This window comes from Pleurodeles waltl, chromosome 10, assembly GCF_031143425.1.
Source record: "Pleurodeles waltl isolate 20211129_DDA chromosome 10, aPleWal1.hap1.20221129, whole genome shotgun sequence".
NCBI lineage: Eukaryota > Metazoa > Chordata > Amphibia > Caudata > Salamandridae > Pleurodeles > Pleurodeles waltl.
In genome coordinates, this window is record NC_090449.1 from 427,422,781 (window position 1) to 427,444,376 (window position 21,596).

General features: G+C 42.8%; 1 protein-coding gene across 9 annotated transcripts in view; it reads right to left on the reverse strand.

Moving 5' to 3' along the window:
• HMOX2 (heme oxygenase 2) overlaps window positions 1-21,596 on the reverse strand; it is an 815,387-nt gene that overhangs the window by 290,950 nt on the left and 502,841 nt on the right. For all 9 annotated transcript variants that reach the window (XM_069210692.1, XM_069210685.1, XM_069210690.1 and 6 more), the window contains one exon: window positions 8,299-8,790. In XM_069210692.1, coding sequence (XP_069066793.1) covers window positions 8,299-8,790 — 492 coding nt within the window. The remainder of the gene's footprint in view (window positions 1-8,298; window positions 8,791-21,596) is intronic.

The window sequence follows — 21,596 nt, forward strand, 5'->3', positions numbered from 1 at the left end:
ACATGCTTTTTCTCAGGTATGGCCAAATGTTTTGTACCAGTTTAAAGGTGGGAATCTAATGTTAATATTTGTTCTCTATTTTAGGACTCCCTGAACCTTTATTTGATCTATATAGGCAGAAACACAACATTAATAGCAAAGCCCATACACCTGTTAAAGTAAATGTGAATGTATCTCCTGTTGCTTGTGAATACTTCGACAAAAAATGTAGGCCTAACTGTTTTGGCCAGCCTAATTATGGAGAGTACTGCTAGTTGTAGATGTTCAAGCTTGCATATTAAGAGAGTAGGGTTAGTTCTACACTGACATTTCTGTAGGGTACATGATTTGCAAAGGTCTGGCTATGTACAAAAACCTCCAATTAAAGGGGGGTTGTAAGAAAATTAGTTACTTACCTGTAACTGCAGTTTTCCAGTATTGGTATCTTTCATAGATTCACATGCTTAAATCGTTCCCCGTCGAAGTGGGAGTCCCACAGTACCATAATAAAGCAGCATATCTCACTACGATAGGCTATAATGGCAATGGAAAAAGTCAGTTTAATAGCCTACCTATGTCCTTTTTAAAAAAGGACCAAACAAACTATAACCAGTCAGACAACAGCACCCTCTAGAATACTCCCAACAGAGCCTAAATCCCTCAGATTTTCAAGCACAAGTGAGAATAAATAATCCTGAGCTATTAGGGGAGCCGCTCCAGGGTGGAGGGTTGGTCACATTTGAATCTATGAAAGATACAAATACTGGAGAACTGCAGTTACAAGTAAGTAACTTATTTTCTTCTCCAATATTGGATCTTTCATACATTCACATGCTTTAATCAGAATAGCAAGCAGTTAGTGTATTTGTATATACTGAAATAAGTGGTGTAGTAAACTCTGTCTAACCGCTGCATCCCTGCACCGTGCCGATTCCAAGTAATAATGCTGCATGAATTATATGCACACTTTTCCAAGTCGTAGCATGTTCGGCCCCAACAGCTATTCTGTGTGTTGTTAGCTGGCTCCAGATTTCCTGATCTTCCTTGTATAGCACCAATAATCTTGTGCCGCTTTGTCAATTCACGTATTGCATGCTGGTGGTATTGTCGATTTGAACCAACACCGAACACTCTGCTATCATTGTCAGGAAAGCTTAGATACTGAGTAGATGACTTTGAGCTCCAGGCGATTGCTATGTATGCTCATCTGGAGCAAAGACCTGAGCTCCAGGCTTTTGACATTTATGCTGATCTGGAGCGGAGACCACTTTCCTTGAATTTGCAAATTCTATAGATGACCGCCCCAGCTTTCCAGGGAGGCATCCATAGTCATTACTAAGTGGGTTGTTTGAGGTTACAATGTGAGGTCCTGTGTGAAATTCACCAGGTCCTTCAATGATTCTTCTGTTTTAATCTATTCTTTTTGTAGCTGTTCCTGTAAGGCTCTCATTTTCAGGCTTGCAAGCAAATCCATATTGATTGCTGAGGACATGATGCCCAAAAGCTAATTAAACAGACGCAATGAATTCTTTTCTCTCTCGTTCCAGAGCCAGTTGCTAGACTCTTCATTGCTTGTTTTGGGATAGAAAATGTCTTTGTCTTGGATTGTATCTAGTCCTGCAGCAAAGGAACAGTATCTTCTTGGATGGAGGAGTTGAGGATCTTAGATAAATCACAAGAAGACCTAGTTTGTGAATCAACTTTTGGTGTTTTATCAACCAGTTGTTGAAGCAGAAGAATACCTGGTGAACATCCTTCATGAAAAAAGCTGATTTTAAACTAAATAGGAGAACTTTGATTGCTGGGTGGGAATGCAGAAGTGTGAATCCTGTAAATTCAGAATTGTCTTGTGGTGTCTGAAAGGGTGACAATGTAAAAGGATTGTTTCTGGAAATACTTGTTTAATTTCAATAGTTCTATGATGGATCGCCACTCCTCTGTTATTGTGTCCATAAGGAAAAAACAAGAATAGTAGCCAGTTCCTTGCTGAGAATGTGGGCCTTTATCTATGGAACCTTCAGTTAGCGTAGCTAGCGCTCCCCCCGAAGCAAATGGAGATGAGGTGGGTGCCCTAGTTTTGGTGGAGTAGTTGGCAGAATCTGGGTGAACTCTAATGTCTGACTATATGTGATGAGACCCAGGACTTATTTGTACAATGCTATTTTCTGCCATAGATGACAACATTATGGAATTATTTCTCCCACAGGATGGCATAAACAGCACCAGAACACTGTCACTGTAGGTAAGGTTGCCTAAGGGGCTGATATCTCTGGTATCCTCCTTGATACGGATGCGTCTCTTTTGCAGGTCCCTCTAAAGGGTGTTTCTTTTGAAATTTTAGTGATCTTGCAGTGTCAGAGTTAGCCTTGACTGACTGCAAAGCGTCATCAATGTGCTTTGCCAAACAGGGCATCAGTATGGTAAGGTAAAAATAGTAGATACATTTGCACCCCAGATTCTGAAAGTTGTGGTCTTGAACCAACCTTAGCGTCCAAGGACCACTAACCCTGCCAGTTATGGGAATCCAGTTAAAGCTATATCTGTAGCGCAATCTATGCTGTCTGATGAGGACGTTACGTCCCATGTAGAATCTTTTTTTCTTTTAGTCCTTTCTGTCTTTCTGCAGAACTTTTATGTTTGTGGCAATGTCTGACATCTGGTGGTTATACCTAGTGGCAGTGAATTGGCAGCACATACAGTAGCCCCAGATATAGCTGACAACATTTCCTTGCTGGTTAGGCAGGGTTATGACTGAGGGTTTTCCATGATTCTAATTCCTCCTGGATATATCAACAATTGGAATAGGTCTCACAGCTTTTCTATTTAAAATTATAAAGAAAGACAAACTGATTGCTTGTTTGCTAGTGGAAGTTGGAAGCGTTTAGCCGCTCCTTCCCAAAGGGTATGGAAACCACCAAAAATCATCTGGTGGAGGATCAACCAGTTGTGGGTAAAACATGCCCTGTAGGTCTAGTACTAGAGCTACGTGGACCTGACCTATGCTTTGAAGCTGGAGGCGCAGGGAAGTGGTGAAATTGCTGCACATATTGCCTGCCCATGTATTTAGCTGACTGTTGTAGACATGCTCATATTAGTCCCCTTAATTCTTAACATTACGGTTTTCTGGATAATATGTGTTTTCTACCTGTTGACGGTTATGTGCTTTGGTAGTCGTTAGTATTGTCATCGAGATCGTCGTCGACTAGGCTGACGTTTACAATGTTTGCCATTGACGAGGCCGTTGTAGAGGATGTAGTTATAGACGAGGCCACTGTAGACGAGGCCGTCGTAAAGAATGCAGTCATAGACAAGGCCATCGTAGACAAAGCTGTCGTAGAGGATGTAGTCAGAGACTAGGCTGCCGTAGATGAGGCGGTCATAGAGACTGTCGTCACAAATGAGGGTGCAGTAGACAAGGCCATCATTGACGTGATTATCGTAGACCAGGTTAACATACTAGGTTACTGTAGAGGAGGCTGTCATAGACAAGGTTGTCGTAGATGACCACTGTAGATGGGGCTGTCGTAGGCAACCGTCGTAGTTGAGGCTGTGTTAGGTGACCGTCAGATGACCATCGTAGATGAGGCTGTCAGAGAAGATCATTGTAGACGACGCTGTCGTAGACCGTTGTAGATGACCATCAAAGACGAGGCCCTTTGTAGACGAGGCTGTCATTAGGTGGAGCAATAATAGTCAACATGGATATGGTCATCAATGACGTCACCGTAATTGTTATTAACAATGATTTTGATGGCGGTTTTGCTATAGATGCCTCATTGTCAGGTTATGAGGATCTCCCTGATGTAGTTTCAGGGTTGAAGAGGAGTTGAGGGGCAGCTCTGAGGAAGGTTTTTCCAGTTTTGTCTCTCTGTGAAAAGTGACTATGAAGACTCAAGTTAAGTCTTTTTTATGGCTTTCTGTGCCCCTTTTGGGGAGCCTTGGGACAACCTCTCCCTTTGGCCTCTCCTGTGAGGTGAAGGAACCCTCACTGTCATCATAAGTGACAGATTTAAGTTTCTGTAGTTCCAATAATAGCTTAATCTCTCAGAATGTGAGAGTTTTTGGGGCAAGGTTAGACATACTTTGTAGTCCTTTACCTTGTGTTCTGCTCCTATCACGTTAGTGCCAAGGTCAGAGAAATGAAACATAAAATATAATCTTTGATGATCTAAAAAGAAGTAATAGCTGAATAAACTGAGCACAGCTCAGGGAGACTCCCTTCATATGATGTGCAGTAGAAAATCTGAGTGATTCGGCCTCTGTGGGTAGTGTTCTAGAGGGTACTGCTGCCTGATTGGCTATGGTTCAGGTTTGGTTCCTTTTTTTTTTTTTTTTTTTTTTAAAGGACATAGACAGGCTATTAACCTGACTTTTTCATTGCCATTACAGCCTATGGTAGCAGGGGTGTGGAATTTATTAAAATATCTACTTGTCCAGGGGACAGGTTGCTTCTCAAATCTACTTGTCCTGTAAAATGATCTACTTGTCCCTTTGGTGCCATGTAGTGTGGCGCCAAATTACGGCAGCAATCTCATTATATAAGAGCTCTGATGATAACCTCTCTAATTATGCCAGGGCTACTACCATAGTAGGGCTTGAATACTTGCAGTTTCAATCCCTACTGTAGCAATTTCCTTATTTTGCCACCTTTCTGCAGATCTGCATACTGGGGCTGGAGGAAGCAGTAAGCAATAGTTCCAGGGCTGGAATGCCTTTGAGTCTGCAAACCTACTAACCTGCATGTTTTAAAGATTTTCACCAGCTTCTCTCTAATATTTTCCCATAATAAGAAAGGTTGGACATTTACTCCTGACAATGGCAGAATTAGAACTTCTTCCAGGGTTGGGAAGAAAGTGGCTGGAGGGAAAATAAACTTGCAAATGCTCAATAGATTTTCACATGAGCAAATCTACACATGCGTATTTACCCATGCTAAAATACAGTTCACAAATATTTTATAGGGGTACGACATATACCATGGGTGCACTTTTGTGACTTTCTTTAAGAATCTGGGGCCACATGTAGGTAGGTTCAGATTTGCGACCCGCAAATTGTGAGTCAGAGCGAGTCGCAATTTGCGAGTCGCAAATCCGAATGTAGGATGGTGTCCCTGACAAACTGCGATTGGTTTGCGCCCGCGTTCGCAGAACAATCCTACATTGCACTGCAAGTCGCAATTAGGAAGGGAACACCCCTTCCTAATTGCGAGTCGCAAACCCGTTTTCCGATTCGGTAACGAGGTTTGTGCATCGCAATGTGCTTTTTGCACGTCGCACACAGCGAAAGTCGCTGTTTGCGACATGCAAAAAGCTACCTACATGTGGGTCTTGGTCCCTAATTAGGTCTGGTGTTAACAAAGACATTTTGTTTTTATTAAACTTCTATTTCTCTCTCTTTTGGCTGGCTTTACTGTGAGGGATTGCATTCTGCTCTTCCACAAGGAGCATATTGGCACACAAAGTAGTTTTGTTCAGTGTCAGGAACTACAGTGGCAATCAGTGACGTAACAAAACTGGAGGGTGCCCCTTTGCAAAGAACATGGAGGAGCCCCCTATCCAGACTATCTCAGGGCAGGTGCTGTGCTGAAGGGGCCCCCTGGAGGGCGGCTGCAGGGCCTTTGTTATGCCACTGGTGGCAACGTGTGCTTTTAGAGTTCAAAAACGTTTTGGTTTTTTTTTGCCAGTGTTTGTTACAATGTTGAGGGCCTGGTAGCTCCCACAACAATAAAGTGTTACAAAAGCCATGTCAAAACAAGACACGCATTGATGAAACTAAAAGACTTATAAAAATATGTCAGATCAGTTGGCTTTGTCAGTGTTTGTTTATTTTCATGCTTCCCATAATCGAGTTGAAAATGGTTACACTGATTTTCCATTAGAAATATTTTTGGGAAATACTAGCATGCATCAAAACATTTTACTAAATGACACTTCATTTGCATCTAATCAGAGAGCATTCTGGGAGCATTATACTTAGCCTCATAGCCTTAACTTTTCAAACATGTGTATACACGTTTTTTTTTTTGTACTGGAACCAACGTCAGTAGTGAAGTGTAACCTTAAAACATTTATTTACAGCACTCACCCAAATAATGAACCATAAATACAAGTTCGAACAGCATTGTCTATTGGAAACACATTACCTCAACTGCAGAGAGTTCCACTCTCTGTAAACAGGCAACCAAAGGCTTTGTGCAGCAGAGGGTTGGGCCTACTTGTCCCAAGGACAAAGTAAACATAAAAACTTGTAGCCCTTGACCCCAAACAAGATGTCCCGGGCGTCGGGCGATAGGAATTCCACATCCCTGGGTAGTGATGTATACTGCTTTATTATTATGGTACTGTGGGACTCCCACTTCGACGACAGAGAATGATTCAAGCATATAAATCTATGGAATATCCAGTACCGGAGAATTGGTAGTCCCACAAAGTATTTGTGTACTGTTTAGTATAACGTTTTGGCAACTATATATGGTGTATGCATTTCAATTTGGATTTTACCAACTTTTAAAAATAGTTGTTTACTTAAGTTTTTGTAGCTGTTCCATTCCTGAGATCCAGTATTTGTGTTTTAGTGTACACTCTGTTTTTCTACAAAAGACAGTTAGGCCTCCCACATTGAAAATATTTTTTAGTACTTTGCCACCACAGGGACATGGGTCTATTAACTTTCTACATGTCCCACTTTTAAATACAATGCACCCTAACCTGTGGGCTCCAAGGTGTACATAGGGGTGACTTAGTGCAAGTTTTGTACTCTTAACGTCAAGCTACAGTGGTAGGCCTGAAGCCATATTTGCACTATTGGTATTGTAGATGGCACAATAGATGGTACAATCCAATAGAGGCAGTTAACTTCCAGGCCCTTGCGTACAAATTGTACCATATACCAGGGACTTCTAACAAGTTAAATATACCAATTAGGACTATGCCACTTTGTCCATTTTTAAAGGGGAAGGACAGACACTTTATTACTGCTTAACAGGAGTAAGGTGCACAGAGTTTTAAAGCTAGCAAAACATATGGCAAAAATCTGGGAGGGACATTACCCAAAAGATGGGCATTTTCTAAAGACACCATTCCCTATCATGTTGTTTCCTATACTCAGTTTCTCTCTTGGACTAACACACTGGATTAGTTTGAGAGGATAAAGGAGTCCCACTATCACAACTTCATCCTGACTCAACAGTAAGTGCCTGCTGTCATAGTTTATAAACAACCTGCAAGAAACCAACTGAATGGCCAGGCCATGTCTCAATTCTTCCTAGAGCGACAAAACGAGCACCCATGAATAGGAAATGACACACATTCAAAACGGTTGCTATGAAATGGCACCTTGCTGTAACATGCAATCTCGATTCAATAGTTTTGGTGTAAGGAAGGTGACGAGAAAGATGATGAGGGTGAAAAAAATGAGGAGGTAGAGTGAGAAGGCGAAGGCAAAAGAGGAGGAGAAATAAAAGGAAGAGGGCGGAAGTGGGGGGTGGGAAGGAGCAGTAACAGCACAAATAGGTTACTCAAGGTTTACTGAATGCATCTCATGGCCTTATCTCACAATTGTAAAGTCCCTTTCCTACATTTCTTTTCAAACAACAAAACCAGAGACCATTACAAGGTATCAGTGTGCTGTCTAAGCTTGAGCAGAAGGGATCTGAACTGCAAAGGAAATCTGAATTTGTGGCATATAAGTGATCTGGATCGCCAGTAAGGTTGAAGGGGAGTCGGTCTCTTTTTAGTCTCTGACAGGTGACTGAATTCAACCTTTTAAAGGTGTAAGTATCCAAGGTTGTCATGCAGATGCTTCTGGGTACATACACTGAGAGATGAACTCACAGGAGCTGTACTTAATGGTTCTGTAGCAGTAAAGCATTTTCTGGAATGTCACCGCCATCTCATAATTTGAGTGTTAGCATACAATAAGGGCCGATTCACGAACAGTCTCCACAGTCGTGCAGTTGTGGCGGAATCTCCGCAGTGCAGTTTATCACTGGGGAGATTCTGCCATGACTGTTGAGCCTCCACCATGACTGTGGAGACTCTTTTTGAATTGGGCCCATAAGTTTATAAATGGTGCCATGCATAGTACATCTAAGTCTTTTTAGCACAAACACCCGCTAAAAACCTGTATCTCTCAGGAGAGGGGCCCAGGCTAAAACAATTGACTTAATAAGCCCTGCTCATGCTAATAGCAGAATTACAATACCATGTGTTAATCAGCTCTTCAGTGTATTTGTACATGTTCTGTTGAGCTCTCATTTGCGGCAGGCAATATATCTTGAACAAAATAATAAATTGTTCTGTAACTTCAAGAAAGCCTTACCTTAATGTTGAAATGGAAAGCCTCCACAGCCTCCTCCACAATTCTCTCTTTGGTTCTGCTGTCCAACTCTAAGGCATTCATTCTGGCTCTGTAGAGTTGTTTAAATCGCTGGGCATTAGTGACATTTTCAAACATGTAGAACTGAATGCCTTCTCCAGTGTTGGGCAGATGTAGTGCTCGCTGGGCCACCTTCTTCAACACCTGGCCCCCAGAGAGGTCCCCCATGTAGCGAGTATAAGTGTGGGCCACCAGCAACTCTGGTTCATTCTGTCCCAGGTGACGGATCCTTTCCACATACTCCTGTGCAGCTGCTGAGCACTGGATCTCTGTCCTCCATCCAGAACCATAGAAGAAGGCCAGGTCTTTCTCAAGTGCATCTTTCCGGTGAAGCTCGAGCGGGAAGTACAGAGGCGCGAAGGATGGGTGGTCCTTGTTACGTTCAATCTCCTCTTCCAAAGCAGAGTAAGTATAGTAAAGGGCCACTGTAGCCAACTGCAAACATATTAGAAATCAGAGGTAAAGAAGAGTTTTACTGACGTTCAACAAACATTTTGCTCTTTACTAACAACTTGTCTTTTCTTTGTCAAAGTCAGATTGGAAGCCAAGTATCTACTACTAGGAAAGGGAGATGAAGACATCTCCTAGAATGGTGACGCACTTGTGAGTGGCTGGAAACCAAGGTTGACTGGAGTAATCTCCAATAAAAGAAGAACACTAAGTAGATATTCACTTAAAGGTCTGCCACCCATGAAGGAGAAGGGAGGTACAGTTGTGGGGCACGTACTGCAGTCATGAGTCAGGAAAAAGAAAATGTTTTAAATATTTTAATCATTTGTAATGTTAACTATGGTAGATAGGACTGGTGGCATGTGAGGCTGCATGACTTTCTGCAAGCAGGAAACACTAATGCAACCATATTTACAAATATATCCATCCCTGTTGAATGATAGAATGGAATAATGTGTTGTGCCAGCTTTCGCAGTAGTCCAATATCTACATCCACTCCTGGCACAGCTAACGGCATAAGGAACCAAGTTGCCCTACATAATTTCTGTTGCAAACTGATCTACATTTTTTAAATCTTTTGCTACATACAAAGTTTGAGGTGTGTGGCATATTTGGTTGTTGCCTACCAAAAATAAATGTGTATGGTTGTAACTATCAAATGCAGCGTATGGTGGTGGAAATGCCTATATCTAGAGCTCACTGGACACTAACTAGTCAAACAATGCCTTGCTTTGGGGATCACAGTTGTTGCTCTGTGTAAGCAAGTACAGTTTAACATCCATCCCAGTCCCGAAGTCTCAAATTCTGGTTCAACTGCAGATCCACCATACTAATGCACATAATAGTTTTACTTTTCAACTAAAATTCAAATTTTTTAGATTCTTTGGGCTACGTGTACGTAAGCCTTGCGAGTCGCAAATTGGTCGCAGCGCTATTTGCGACCGTGCAAAAAGCTAAATGGTATGTTCCAATGCCATTTCGGAGTCCCAAATAGCGATGTGACCAATTACCGACTCGCAAAATTTACAACTTGAGATTGCAACTCGCAATTAAGAAATCGCAATTTGCGAGTCGCAAACCGCATGTACAAGGTAGTCACAAATTACAAATAGTCACAAAAAGCCAGTTTTGCACACCCAGATTAGCACTAATTCCAAACAGGTGGTAACCAGAACCAAAGTATAAAAGCAGACCCAGAAGGCATCTGGGTTTCTCAAAATGGCTGCACTCTACGTGATTGCATGGAGGAGGAGAGTCTAGGCTGCCCAGCAGAGGAGGAGGAGGCGGATACAGAACCAGGCAGACCACATTCAAACAAACTGAGGAGGAAATATATGACAAATACAGACTGAGCAGCGCAGTTATCTTAGAGATTATTGAACTGCTGAAACCTCAGCTAGAATGCAAGACCCTGCGCAGCTGCTCCATCCCCACACATCTGCAAGTGCTCTGCTCACTGCACCTCTTGTCCTTGGGTAGCTACCAGAGGGTGATTGCTGTTGCTAGTGGGGTGTCCCAAAGTGTCCTTTAACGATTCTTTAGACGTTCTTAAATGCATATACCTTCCTAGGAATGAGAAGGACATACACAACACCAAATTGGACTTATACAGAATTGCAAACTTTCCCCATGTAATAGGGGTGTGGATTGGACACAATTACCCATTTGCCCACCTGCAAATCTGGAATATGTGTTCCGCAATAGGAAATGTACTCACTCACTCAACATCCAGGTGGTATGTGATGCCCATAATGTAATAAATTATACAGTGGCAAAATTTCCAGGGAGCACACATGATGCATACATATTCAGGCACAGTGGGGTTCACTAACACCTAGAACGTGGGGAATTTGGTGAAGGATATTAGGTACTGGGGAGTACACACCAATGTCATAAATACATGTCACTGCATAACCATGTGAAGCCATGCTCATATCTGCTGTTTTGTTCCACAGGTGACAGTGCATATGCTCTGAGGCCATGGATACTCACACCATACCTAACACTTGCCAATCAGAATGAGAGGCACTACAACATTGGACATCGGCGAACCAGAACCGTCATTGAGAGGACCTTTGGCATGTTGAAGTCACGTTTTCGATGCCTGCACAAAAGTGGAGGTGCACTCCAGTATGCCCCTGAGACTGCATGCAAGATTGTGGCAACATGTGCCATCCTACACAACATAGCAACCAGACGTGGGCTACATCTCACTCTAGATGACACAGATTCGGAGCGTGAGGAGCAAGAGCCACCACAACGACAGCCTTCGGATGGTAGCATTACAATGGAGGGCAGATGAAGACAGGACCACATTGAAACTCAGTACTTTGGCCGGTACGTGGCAACCGGTACAGCACTCACAAATGTAAGACACATATAGCAAGGTTATGCAAAGAAAATATATCCCTTTAATGTCAGGAGTGTAATAGTGAACTGTTGACGTTTAGCTAGCCATAAAAACGTAAAATTGAACAACGTCTCACACATTTACATCATGTGCCTCAGGCAAATCACAGATAAGCACATTCACACCCTCCTGCGACTACGCCCAAAATGGCCCGATCCTGGTTGGTCCTCTGATGTCTGGCAGGCACTGCTACTCCGCAGGATGCGTGCATCTGAGGCAGAAACGCTGCTCAAGCTAGAGAGGTCCTCACTATCCTGAGGGGTATCGCCAATGCCCCTTGCTGCCTGGTTGGTCTGTATTAGGTCCAGTGCATGACTGATGCGCCTTAGTCCCCTTACTACATCTCCGGCAAAATGCCCAAGTTCTACCTGTAGCATAACAGTGTGCCTTGACAGGCAGGTAGTTGTGGTTGCGAGGTGGCCAATCGACTGACTGAGCCGGTCCAAATGGGCAGCAGTGTTGCGCTCTCTGCGCCTTGCATGGGCCTTATCCGCTACCATTTCTCTGCACACGTCATTGATGGCGGTAGTGAGGTTTGCCATGTTGTTGTTCATGGTGGTGAATTGTGTCAACATTGGCAAATCCCTGTGAGAGGGTCTGTTGCAGTCTGTGCAGGTTCCTGTTCATCAACCGCATATGTTTATTTTGTAGGTGGTGACTGCTCAGTAGGGATGCCTGCAGTCCTAGGAACTGTTCACCTGTGACATCCTCCTCACCTGCTGACTGTTTGACGTCGCTGTCTCCGCCCAGACCCAGCTGTTCTATGTGGCCGACTCACACTCTTCTGTGGCCCCGGAGTCAGGTTGCCTGTCTCTGTGTCCACATCTGTCTCCTCGGTGGTCTCACATGCATGGTGGACAAGTGGTGTGGTCATGCACTCCCCTGCAGATACGCTGGCCGCCTCATCTGCTGTGATGGTGGCAGATTCATCTCCCTGCACACTAGGGTCATCAGTGGGTACTTGTGGGAGACCTGTGGGCCAACGGGGATAAACTGTCAGTGCCTCTCAGATGTGTGGTGTATCAAAATAAATATTCCTCAAAAGTTGGACTACTGTACTACATTGCCAATAATGCACTGTTCTGTAGGTTGCAATATAGGCATGGGACAAATTTGGATGATGCATGCTTTTGTGTACTGTGGTTGTGTGCATGGTGCATTGAATGGTGTAAATAAGTGAGATTTGCTACTTACTTTTGGATGTTCCCAGTGCTGAACTGTCCAGGTCCCCAATTCCTACGACCGCCTCCAGCTCCAGTGTGGTCTCCACCATGCTCTCTATGGCTGTAGGAGGTGGTATTGTGGATGGTACTCCACGAGTTCCGTGCTTCTCCCTCATCCGCTCTGCCACCCTTTCTTTGGTCCTGGACCTGAGGTCGTACCACCTTTTGCTGACCTCATCAAAGGTGCGATGGCTGACTCCAATCGCATTGATCTTACTCTGAATGTCCAGCCAGATTTTCTTCTGTGTGTCAGGGACATTCATTGCTGCCTTGCCAAACAGGACCTCATGGTGCAGGCAGCATTCCTCAGTCAGGACCTCCAGCTCCTTATCAGAGAATTTCAGTTTTCTCTTCCTCCCGGCAGTGGGTGTCTCCTTGGTCTGAGTTGACATGGCTGCAGGTGCTCCTCTCAGCTGGGTGTGCCTCTGCTGTCTGTGCTGGGTAGACTCCTCCCTGTTCCATGGGGGGTACTTTCTGGTTCTGATGTCATCACTCAGAACCAGGAAGTGTGTTTTCTTCTTTTTTTTTGGCACCCGCTCACAAATTGCGACTCCGGGCCACACCCTTGTGCAATTTACGAAATCTCAATTTGGGATTTGCAAATTGCGATGAGACTCCACACCGAATTGCAAAATGGAATTGCGATTTCTACTTACATCACGTTTTGCGAGTCGGAAATAGCAATTCACCTTGAGTCGCTATTTCCGACTCGCAATTCTTCATGTTCGTACATGTAGCCCTTACTTATTTGTGCAACCTTGTTTAAGCACTTACATGCCTGTCTGCTTTTACCATTTTATTACAAAAAAGGAGAACAGGACTATAACAAGAGTAAAGATGGAAGACAAATCTAGAAATGATGTTTCTAAATGCCACTATTCTAGGCTGGAATGCAACATGATGGAAGTGGGTAGTCCTCACTTAATATTTAAGAAATAACAATTTGATCAGGGATTTATCTACCACTGGCAGGAGCATTACATTTGGTTAATTTCTAGGCCCCAATAACAACGAGTAAAAACTTGCTCTGATGGGTGAATCTGACCCTTCTTTATGTCATCTTAAGGTCTAATTTGACCAAAGGTCTGATCAATTAGGTAAATGAGGATGAACTGTACCATGAAAAGGGAATGCATTGTGTATTTCCTCTAAAAAAAAATCTAGGCTGTCAACATACAGAGTAGATTTAATGATAGCTAACATCCCCTTTTCCTCTAGTGTTCTCATATTTTTGTGCTTTGCAACACATCCACATGAATGGATGACACTTCAGACTTTAGTACAGACCTCAGTAATATCAGGAACTCTATTGCATTTACCAATATTGCTCTGAGATCTAGGTCCGATTACAGGGGTATACTGAAACTACTCTCTGATTGGGAGATTCTGAGTCTGGTAGGTTACATTTCCTCCATCCAATTATCTGGTAATGCAGTGATCACAACCAAGGTGAGAGGCCTTCACCTTCTACTAAAGTGTCCTTTACTAGAGCATTTATCTGCCCTATGAGGCTGATTGAATGAGTTTGTATTATTTTATGTATATTTCTGTCTGCCAACCCCTTGGTATCCTATAAGTCTCCACAGTGGAGACTAAGGTTGGTGAATAGTGGATATCCAGGCAGAAACGGCTCTGTAGGAAGAGAGCAGGAGTTCAGACATGCCACACTTCCCCTTTACCTTCTGATTGTAGACTGTATCGTCTGTTTTTTTTTCCCCTGTATTGGAAGTGCAAGGTGGGGAAGGAGAAGGAAAGACATACGTATTTGACCTGCAATATTCCAATCAATATCTGAATTTGCAAACATGGTTCTCCGTTCCTAAGCGAGATCAAACCAAAATCCAGCACTGCCAGCAGCTGTGGATATCCTTAGGTAAGTCTCCCTATGGAAGGTGAAGGGAAGAGAGTGTTTGGCCAAATGCTCCTTCACAGAACCTATGAAAGAGATGGCGCACACTGTGTCTTGAGGACGTCTTGTATTATAAACGTATTTGATTCTGGCCTGTAGGTGTCCCAGCGCATCCCAGTTTCTGAAATTTCCTTCCTCAGTGTGGAGCCACCAACTCCTTCAGTTGCCCTACCTCTTGGTCACCCTTCCAATGACTCTTGCACTGCGTTACCAGTCACAGAGTCTCCCTGCTCTCCTTTCTTGACTTATCACCTGGTCTTAACATTTCCAGGTCTCCATGATCTCTTTTCTCGGTATTCCTTTAACTCCCTTTCCGTGCACATCCCTTTTTTTTTTAACCCTAAGTTTACTTTAGGTGTTTAATGCACATTGAAGAACCACGTCACCAAATGCTCTGAGCAGGACTACTATTTACCACGCCCAGTAGAGTACCTTAATATTCTGTTCAAGAACTGATAGCATCACTCCTTATTAATACTTGTCCCACCCTAGTGGCCAGACTTGTTTTCTGCTTTATCAAAGTATGGTTGATCCTTCTGGGTGGAATGCTCGAGTTACAAAATTAAGTGGACAACTATGGCCTTTTAAAAACAGCTGGTGAAATTAAGGTTTTCATGGCATTGTCTTTTGCACCTTCCACTTTGTATATGCACTTTATTAGCTGTATTTCAGATATGCTTCACACTTCATTAGGAGGCTCTCCTGAACATGAATCAAAGAGGTCAATCAGGGCCTACTAATGGCAAGGCAATGAAGGTTCCAGTGATACTTTCTTTGCACAATGCACTTCGTTCCATACATTTCAATGGCCATAGCTGTGATATTCTGTGGACTATATTTTGACAGGGCCAATCGGGGGTACAGAATTTGACACAGGATCGGATGATGTGGCTGAGGAGGTATTTAAGAATAAATTTTTATGTGTCTGTAATTTGGATAGCCACAGTATGTGTCTGTCATTTGGACAGCCAGACTGGTCCTCAGTTTGAACTTTATATTCTATTATGTAATGATGGAATCTATCTCTGCATCTTTATGGATCTAACGGAGTTATCGTGCAACAACTTCATGGCCTGGACTTAATTGCATGATGATTTGTGTGAGATGTAACTTTGTTAGAAGACTTTTCAGAAACAAATTATTTATGAATGTAGTTGATGTACTGAAGTACTTGTATAATTATTTATTGACACTTTTATGAAATTTCAATTTGTTGAAGCTAAAAGCATGTGATATTTCTGTAAGAATGTATTTCTTAGAAATGAAAATGTCATTGATTGATTGATAGTTGATGGCATCACTCCTTATATTCTGATTCAACTTCGATTTTCTGTAGTGCACCAGGAAAACCAGAAACCACAAGGTGCTGTATTCAAAAAGAGGAATATTTCTGGTACAAATCATGTCTCTGTGCTGATCAGACATCCTTGCGGCTTTGCCAATGATAGTACTTTTGTCAAAGCGATCCTCATGGTAAAAAGATCTCTGAATTTTGCAAAAGCAGTGCTGCAATGATCTGTCAAGCAGTTTGTCAGGGTGGTGGACAGATTGGTAAATTAGACTGCACAACGTCTGTGGTTTTGACAGAGAAGACAGATCTAAGAACTTCTGTCAGTTGTTTGCAACTAGGATTATTCATATTTTAGAGGTCACCTTCAACGTGCAATAACAATTAGCTTTTGGAAGATTTGCAAGAGCTGAATTCTAAGTCAGTACTGGAAACTTCAGATTATGCTGTACTTTCTTTGTTTATTTATTTAAGCAGCCGACAACAAATAACCACAGCACTGTGAAGAGCTTCATCTCCCATGAGCCAAAGCAACTTGAGAAAAGAGAAGTATCCACCAATCAGGCAGCTCAGGCATTGTATAAAGCCATCTTCAAGGAAAAATACTTCCTTCCTTCACTGCTCAGTAGCCATATAAGCTAGTTTACAGTTAATTTCAGGTTTCTCATCTCCGGATGCAGATCAGCCTTTCACTCTTGTATTTGGGACTATGCTGTAGCATGCTGGGTCACCATTTCTGTCTGTCTCACATTTAATTACCTTTAGACAGAAGTTCGGCACTTGTTACTGGGCTGACTCAGGCCTTCACTGTCAACTGTTTTTCAGACTCTGATCTTCAATGCTAGGTCCCAGGGAGGGGAATGCTTTGAGGTTGGGGATGGATGATTCCCCCTGTATTATGAACAATGAGTTTATAGATACAGTTAACGGTTGATTACAGAGGCCATATCCCTCGTCCTAGGGCCTTTATGTAGGCAAATACTTTTAGTTACTGTTGAGCCGAGCTTGAGCCCCCACTGCCCCGCTATCGGGAAGTGGTGGCCCCGTGGAAGCCTTCAGACAAGACACCCATCACAAACTCCATGGGCAAGGCTAATGATACAGTGACTACGCAGACTGTTGGGCCCTCTCTCTCTGACAACTTAGAACAGCTCCTTCAAACATTGCTGTAATGCAAAACTTCCACCCCAGTAGATTGCATTGATTCCGGTCAAACTGGGTTTACCCCCCTGCAGAAGCACCAAGAGCACCCCTCAAAGATGATGGGAATGAGAGTAAGATTTAGTGGACTGGTGCTAAGATCATGACTAATAATGACCCGCAGTTCAGTAGACCTTGGAGACCAGAAGGCATCCTAATTTGGATAACCCTAATAAAAGGGGTTCCGGGGTCAGTGACATGGATGGCATGTTCGAGCCGGATGATATTTATCATCCTAAGACCACTGATTTGCTTCAAGAATCTCAAGTAGCTCAGTAAGTAGCAAAACAATTTAGAAAACCTTTAGATAAAGAGGTCAGGAGCCGCCTTCAGGTTGAGTGTCCTCACCTATACCTGGACGGGAAGGTAACTTTAAAACCTGAAATTGACTGCAAAATGGCCATCTTTGTTGCCAAATTCATAAAGGACCCAAAAACAAGAATCAAGCGTTCCTGGAGAAAAGGCAAGGATGAGTTACTCGATATCGTGGGCCCCTTAACGAAAATATTTGATATGGCCGAAGAGGCCAAAGAAATGAACAACCTAATTTCTTCATAGCTCCTGTCCAGCCGGGCTCAAAGGACCATATGCTTCCTGGGGAATGCATACTGTGCTCTCTTGCCTGAAAGAAGACGCTACCTCCTGATAAAGATTCACACCAAGATGGCGAAATTGGCTACCTCTGAGGTCGGACCAGTGGATGAGGGGGGGTCTTTTTGGGTTCCTGTTTCTCATTGAGTTGCGCAAGTATGTTACAACTTTCTCATCTCTGGATAAGGTCCGGCAGTCCATGATTCTATTACTTAAAAATAATATTTTTGGCAGGCCAGAAGAGGTTGGGGTGGGGCTCTTCCAGCCACACCTTTTCACAAGCCTCCCAGAGATTCCCAGGGGGCCATCAGCAACAACAGTTTCAATATCAGAAACTGTGTAGATGCTTCTTCATGAGCAAAAGGCAGTTGGGGCTGGACGGTTCCCATTGCAGCAGGGTGAAGACTGGTTTGCACATAGCTGGGTCCAAACTGAGGTGGCATGGTGTGCAAAATAACGATGTATTGGGATGTAGCCCGAGTGATTACAAGTGGCTGACAGGAATTTAAGCATTCCATCCGACACTTTTTGTATACTTTTGTCTTTCTGTCTTGTGGTAGAGGTCAGTGTAGTGGCAGCTTCCCTGGCGCAACAAATGCCCCCAGTGTGGTTTCAGGTAAAGAATACCCCGTTTTTGCTACCAGAGTGGAAGGTCGTCTGGGTACATCTGAGGGAAGATAACAAGGGATGCATGGGTCTTGGAAACCATCTCAAGTTTTATTATCGAGTTCTACACGGACCCAATACAGGGCATGTCCCTGCAGCCCCTATTTCACTCCTTTGTAGACAGGAGAATGATTGCATATGAGGTAAGATCTATCTTAGAAAAAAGGGCTACTGTACCAACTACTGTGCCCCCATGAGGTTTCTTCAGCATTCTGTTCTTTTTAAAAAAAAAATATTATCAGGAAAAGAAACATCAGTACACAACAAGATACATTGTCACTTTCAGAAAATAAAACAAAAAGAAAACAAAAAGAAAGATCAGCCAAACTTGTCTAATAAATAATTTCCCCAGATCAGAGAGAACTTTTTAACATTACCTATTCTACTAGCATATCTCATCTCCTGAAGTCTAACTTGCACCATCCTATTATACCACTCTTGACTAGTAGGAGATACTTCAGACCGCCAGTTTCTCAGCAACAGTGACCTAGCCACCGCAGCGGCTATAAATACGAGCTTCTCCCATCTTGAGGAAAGTCTTGCCTCGGGGTCATAGCCCAAGCTCAACAAGCGAATGCTGGAAGATATGGGTACCAACGCAATAGTTATTAAAATTGCAAAAACACCTTCTCAGTATCCCTGTATACATCGGCATGTCGCAATCGTATGGATCCAACCTGCTGCTCCTACTTCCTTGCAACGAAAACACATATTAGGGTAGCCAGTCCCCATATGAGATAGGGCTTGCGGGGTTTGGTACAACAACCATTTACTAAAAAATAGAATTTGATGCCAATTAGCCCCTCATAGCACAGAGAAATTCAGGCGGTTAATAGTCTCCCAGTAGTCACCTGAGACCTCTATATCCTCCTGACTAACCCATTTCATCTGAGCTCTTATCCCAAGATCCACTTTGACCCTTTCTGCCAAGAGCCTTCTCCATGACCCTGCATTCCCTATCTGCGAGGGTGCAACTAATTCTGTTACCAATGATTGGGCATTAATGATAGAATTAACATCCAAGTCCTTTAAAACATGCAGCAAAATATTATAGGATCCGACCACCAAAAAATCATTGTTGACTGTAATCATGATTTTCAATGTGGCTTCCCAGTTATCCTCAGCACGAAAATCTCCAATCTTACTAAATCCGGAGCGCTCCCACCTCCTCACCAAGACTTCGTTAAGCTGGGTCCCCGAATGTAGAAAAATCTGTGAAAGTGGAGTGTCAAAATGTACAGAAGGGATTGAATATTTTCTAAAAAAAAAAATCCAATCTTTTCTTGAGAAACCATTTAAGAATTTTATAACAAACTTTTTTGGGCGATTTCGTCAAGAGGGCTGGGTTCCGGATATTATGCTTCCTACATATTAATACCCGAAAATCAGTAAAAAACTTGGAGCCCGTGGAGTATTCTAATTTAAAACTAGCATAATAGTGTGCAAAAAATGCATAATAATAATCTTTGAAATTTGGCAAGGCCAGTCCCCCCTTCTCCTTATCGGCATACAGTATACTCAAAGCGGCGCGGGCCTTTTGGTTCTGCCAAATAAATGAGCGGAATAGGGATTCCAGTTTTTTTAAAAAAAAGTTGCGTTAGAGCACACAGTATAGCCGCAAACAAGAAATTGAAAAGTGGTAAAATTGACATTTTAATTAATGCGATGCGGCCTAATATAGAGAGAAGGAGAGGCCTCCAACGAGTCAGTATAGCCTGAGTTTTCTGAAGTAAAGGAGCGAAATTCAGCTCATAGAGATCACTTATATTGGACGAAAAATAAACCCCCAAGTATCTTTTTGGATTGGGATTTACACATTCTCTTAATTCAGGAAGAAGACAACTATGAGTAGTACCACAAAGAATAATTTCAGTCTTGGTCCTATTAATCTTATAGCCACCGATTTGCTGAAATTCTTTAAATAGATTAAAGGCCGCTTCCTGAGAAGAGTGTTTTATGTCTAAAAACAGAATAATATCATCTGCATAAAGTTTGATCTTTCCCATTGATTTTAACGGTGGCTGAATCTGACTATGTTGTCTAATTTTAATGGTGAGTGGTTCAATAAAAAGGGCAAATAAAATAGGGGATAACAGGCACCCTTGTCCAGTCCCAGGTTGTATTTGAAGTTGTCCGACACACTTTGAGATTATAATAATATTAGCCTCAGAGTTTGAGTACAGCCTTTGAATTAATGAAATAACTTGAGTGGGTACCTTATAACTAGATAAAATAAAAAAAAGCGTGTCCCAAACAACCAAATCAAAGGCTTTTTCGCGTCCAGCAAAAGAATAATGGCAGGGACTCTATTAGTTGTGAAATAATCAAGGGCCTCTGCTAAATAGTGTGTGTTTGTAGCCAGTTGTCGACCAGCCACAAAACCGTTTTGATTGTGATGCACCAATTTATTAATTACCCCATTAAGCCTATTAGCCAGTAGTTTTATCATTATTTTATAGTCTGTGTTTAACAATGAAATTGGACGGTAAGCGTTTGGATCCTCCCTATCTTTATTTTTCTAAGGGAAGCTAACCACATTCCCTGCATGCCAAGTTCTGGGGATTTCTTCGCCCCGTAGTAGACCATTTAAAAGGGCCAAGAACTCCTCAGCAAATGCATTTATAAAAGTCTTATAGAACTCAGCCGGAAAGCCATCCGGACCACAGGTTTTCCCTGTGGGGAGATTCTTAACAACGTCTAGAAGTTCTGGCTTTGTAAATGGTTGAAACAATGCCACACATTCCTCATCTGAAAGGGAAGGAATATCAAGGCCCATCCGGAACTTCTCAATGGTCCTGGAATCTATAATTGAAACATCACTATAGATTTGTCTATAATGTTCCAACATAATTTTGTCAAGGTCTCTGGGGTCAGTACGCCTAACCCCGGTGACTGGGCATCTTAAAGCGTATATAACATTGCCAGCAATACGATCTCGAGCTTGCCATGCCAAGAATGTTCCTGTGAAGTTACTTTCTTCGTAACTCTTCTGTTTATAAGACCCATATTCTATATCAACCATTTTAAAAAAGAACCCCGCCAGCGCTTTCTTGGCAGCTTCGAAGGCCTTCCTATTAGTATCCGAAGGGGCATACAAATAGGTAACTAAACACTTATGAACTACATCTTCCAATACCGCAGTTTGTTGTTTCAGAGCCCGTTTATCAGCTACCTCTTTGACAATTACCCAGCCCCTAAAATAGGCCTTAAATGCATCCCAGACTATCGCTGGGGTTGAAGACCCTGATTGCGTTGAAAGAAATCCCTTATTTCAACCTGTGAAATCTGTATCAACCCTTCTTCCGACAAGGGTAGGTGAACTGTAGAGTGGAGCGAGATTTCCAGAAGCATAAGGGCATGGTCTGAGAGACCAGAATGCTGGACCGATTGAGATCGATAGCACAATGTTTCAGAGATCAAAAAAAAATCTATGCGCGAGGAACTTTTATACCGCGAGGAGATACAGGTATATTCCCTCACATCGGGGGTATTTGTCCTCCAGGG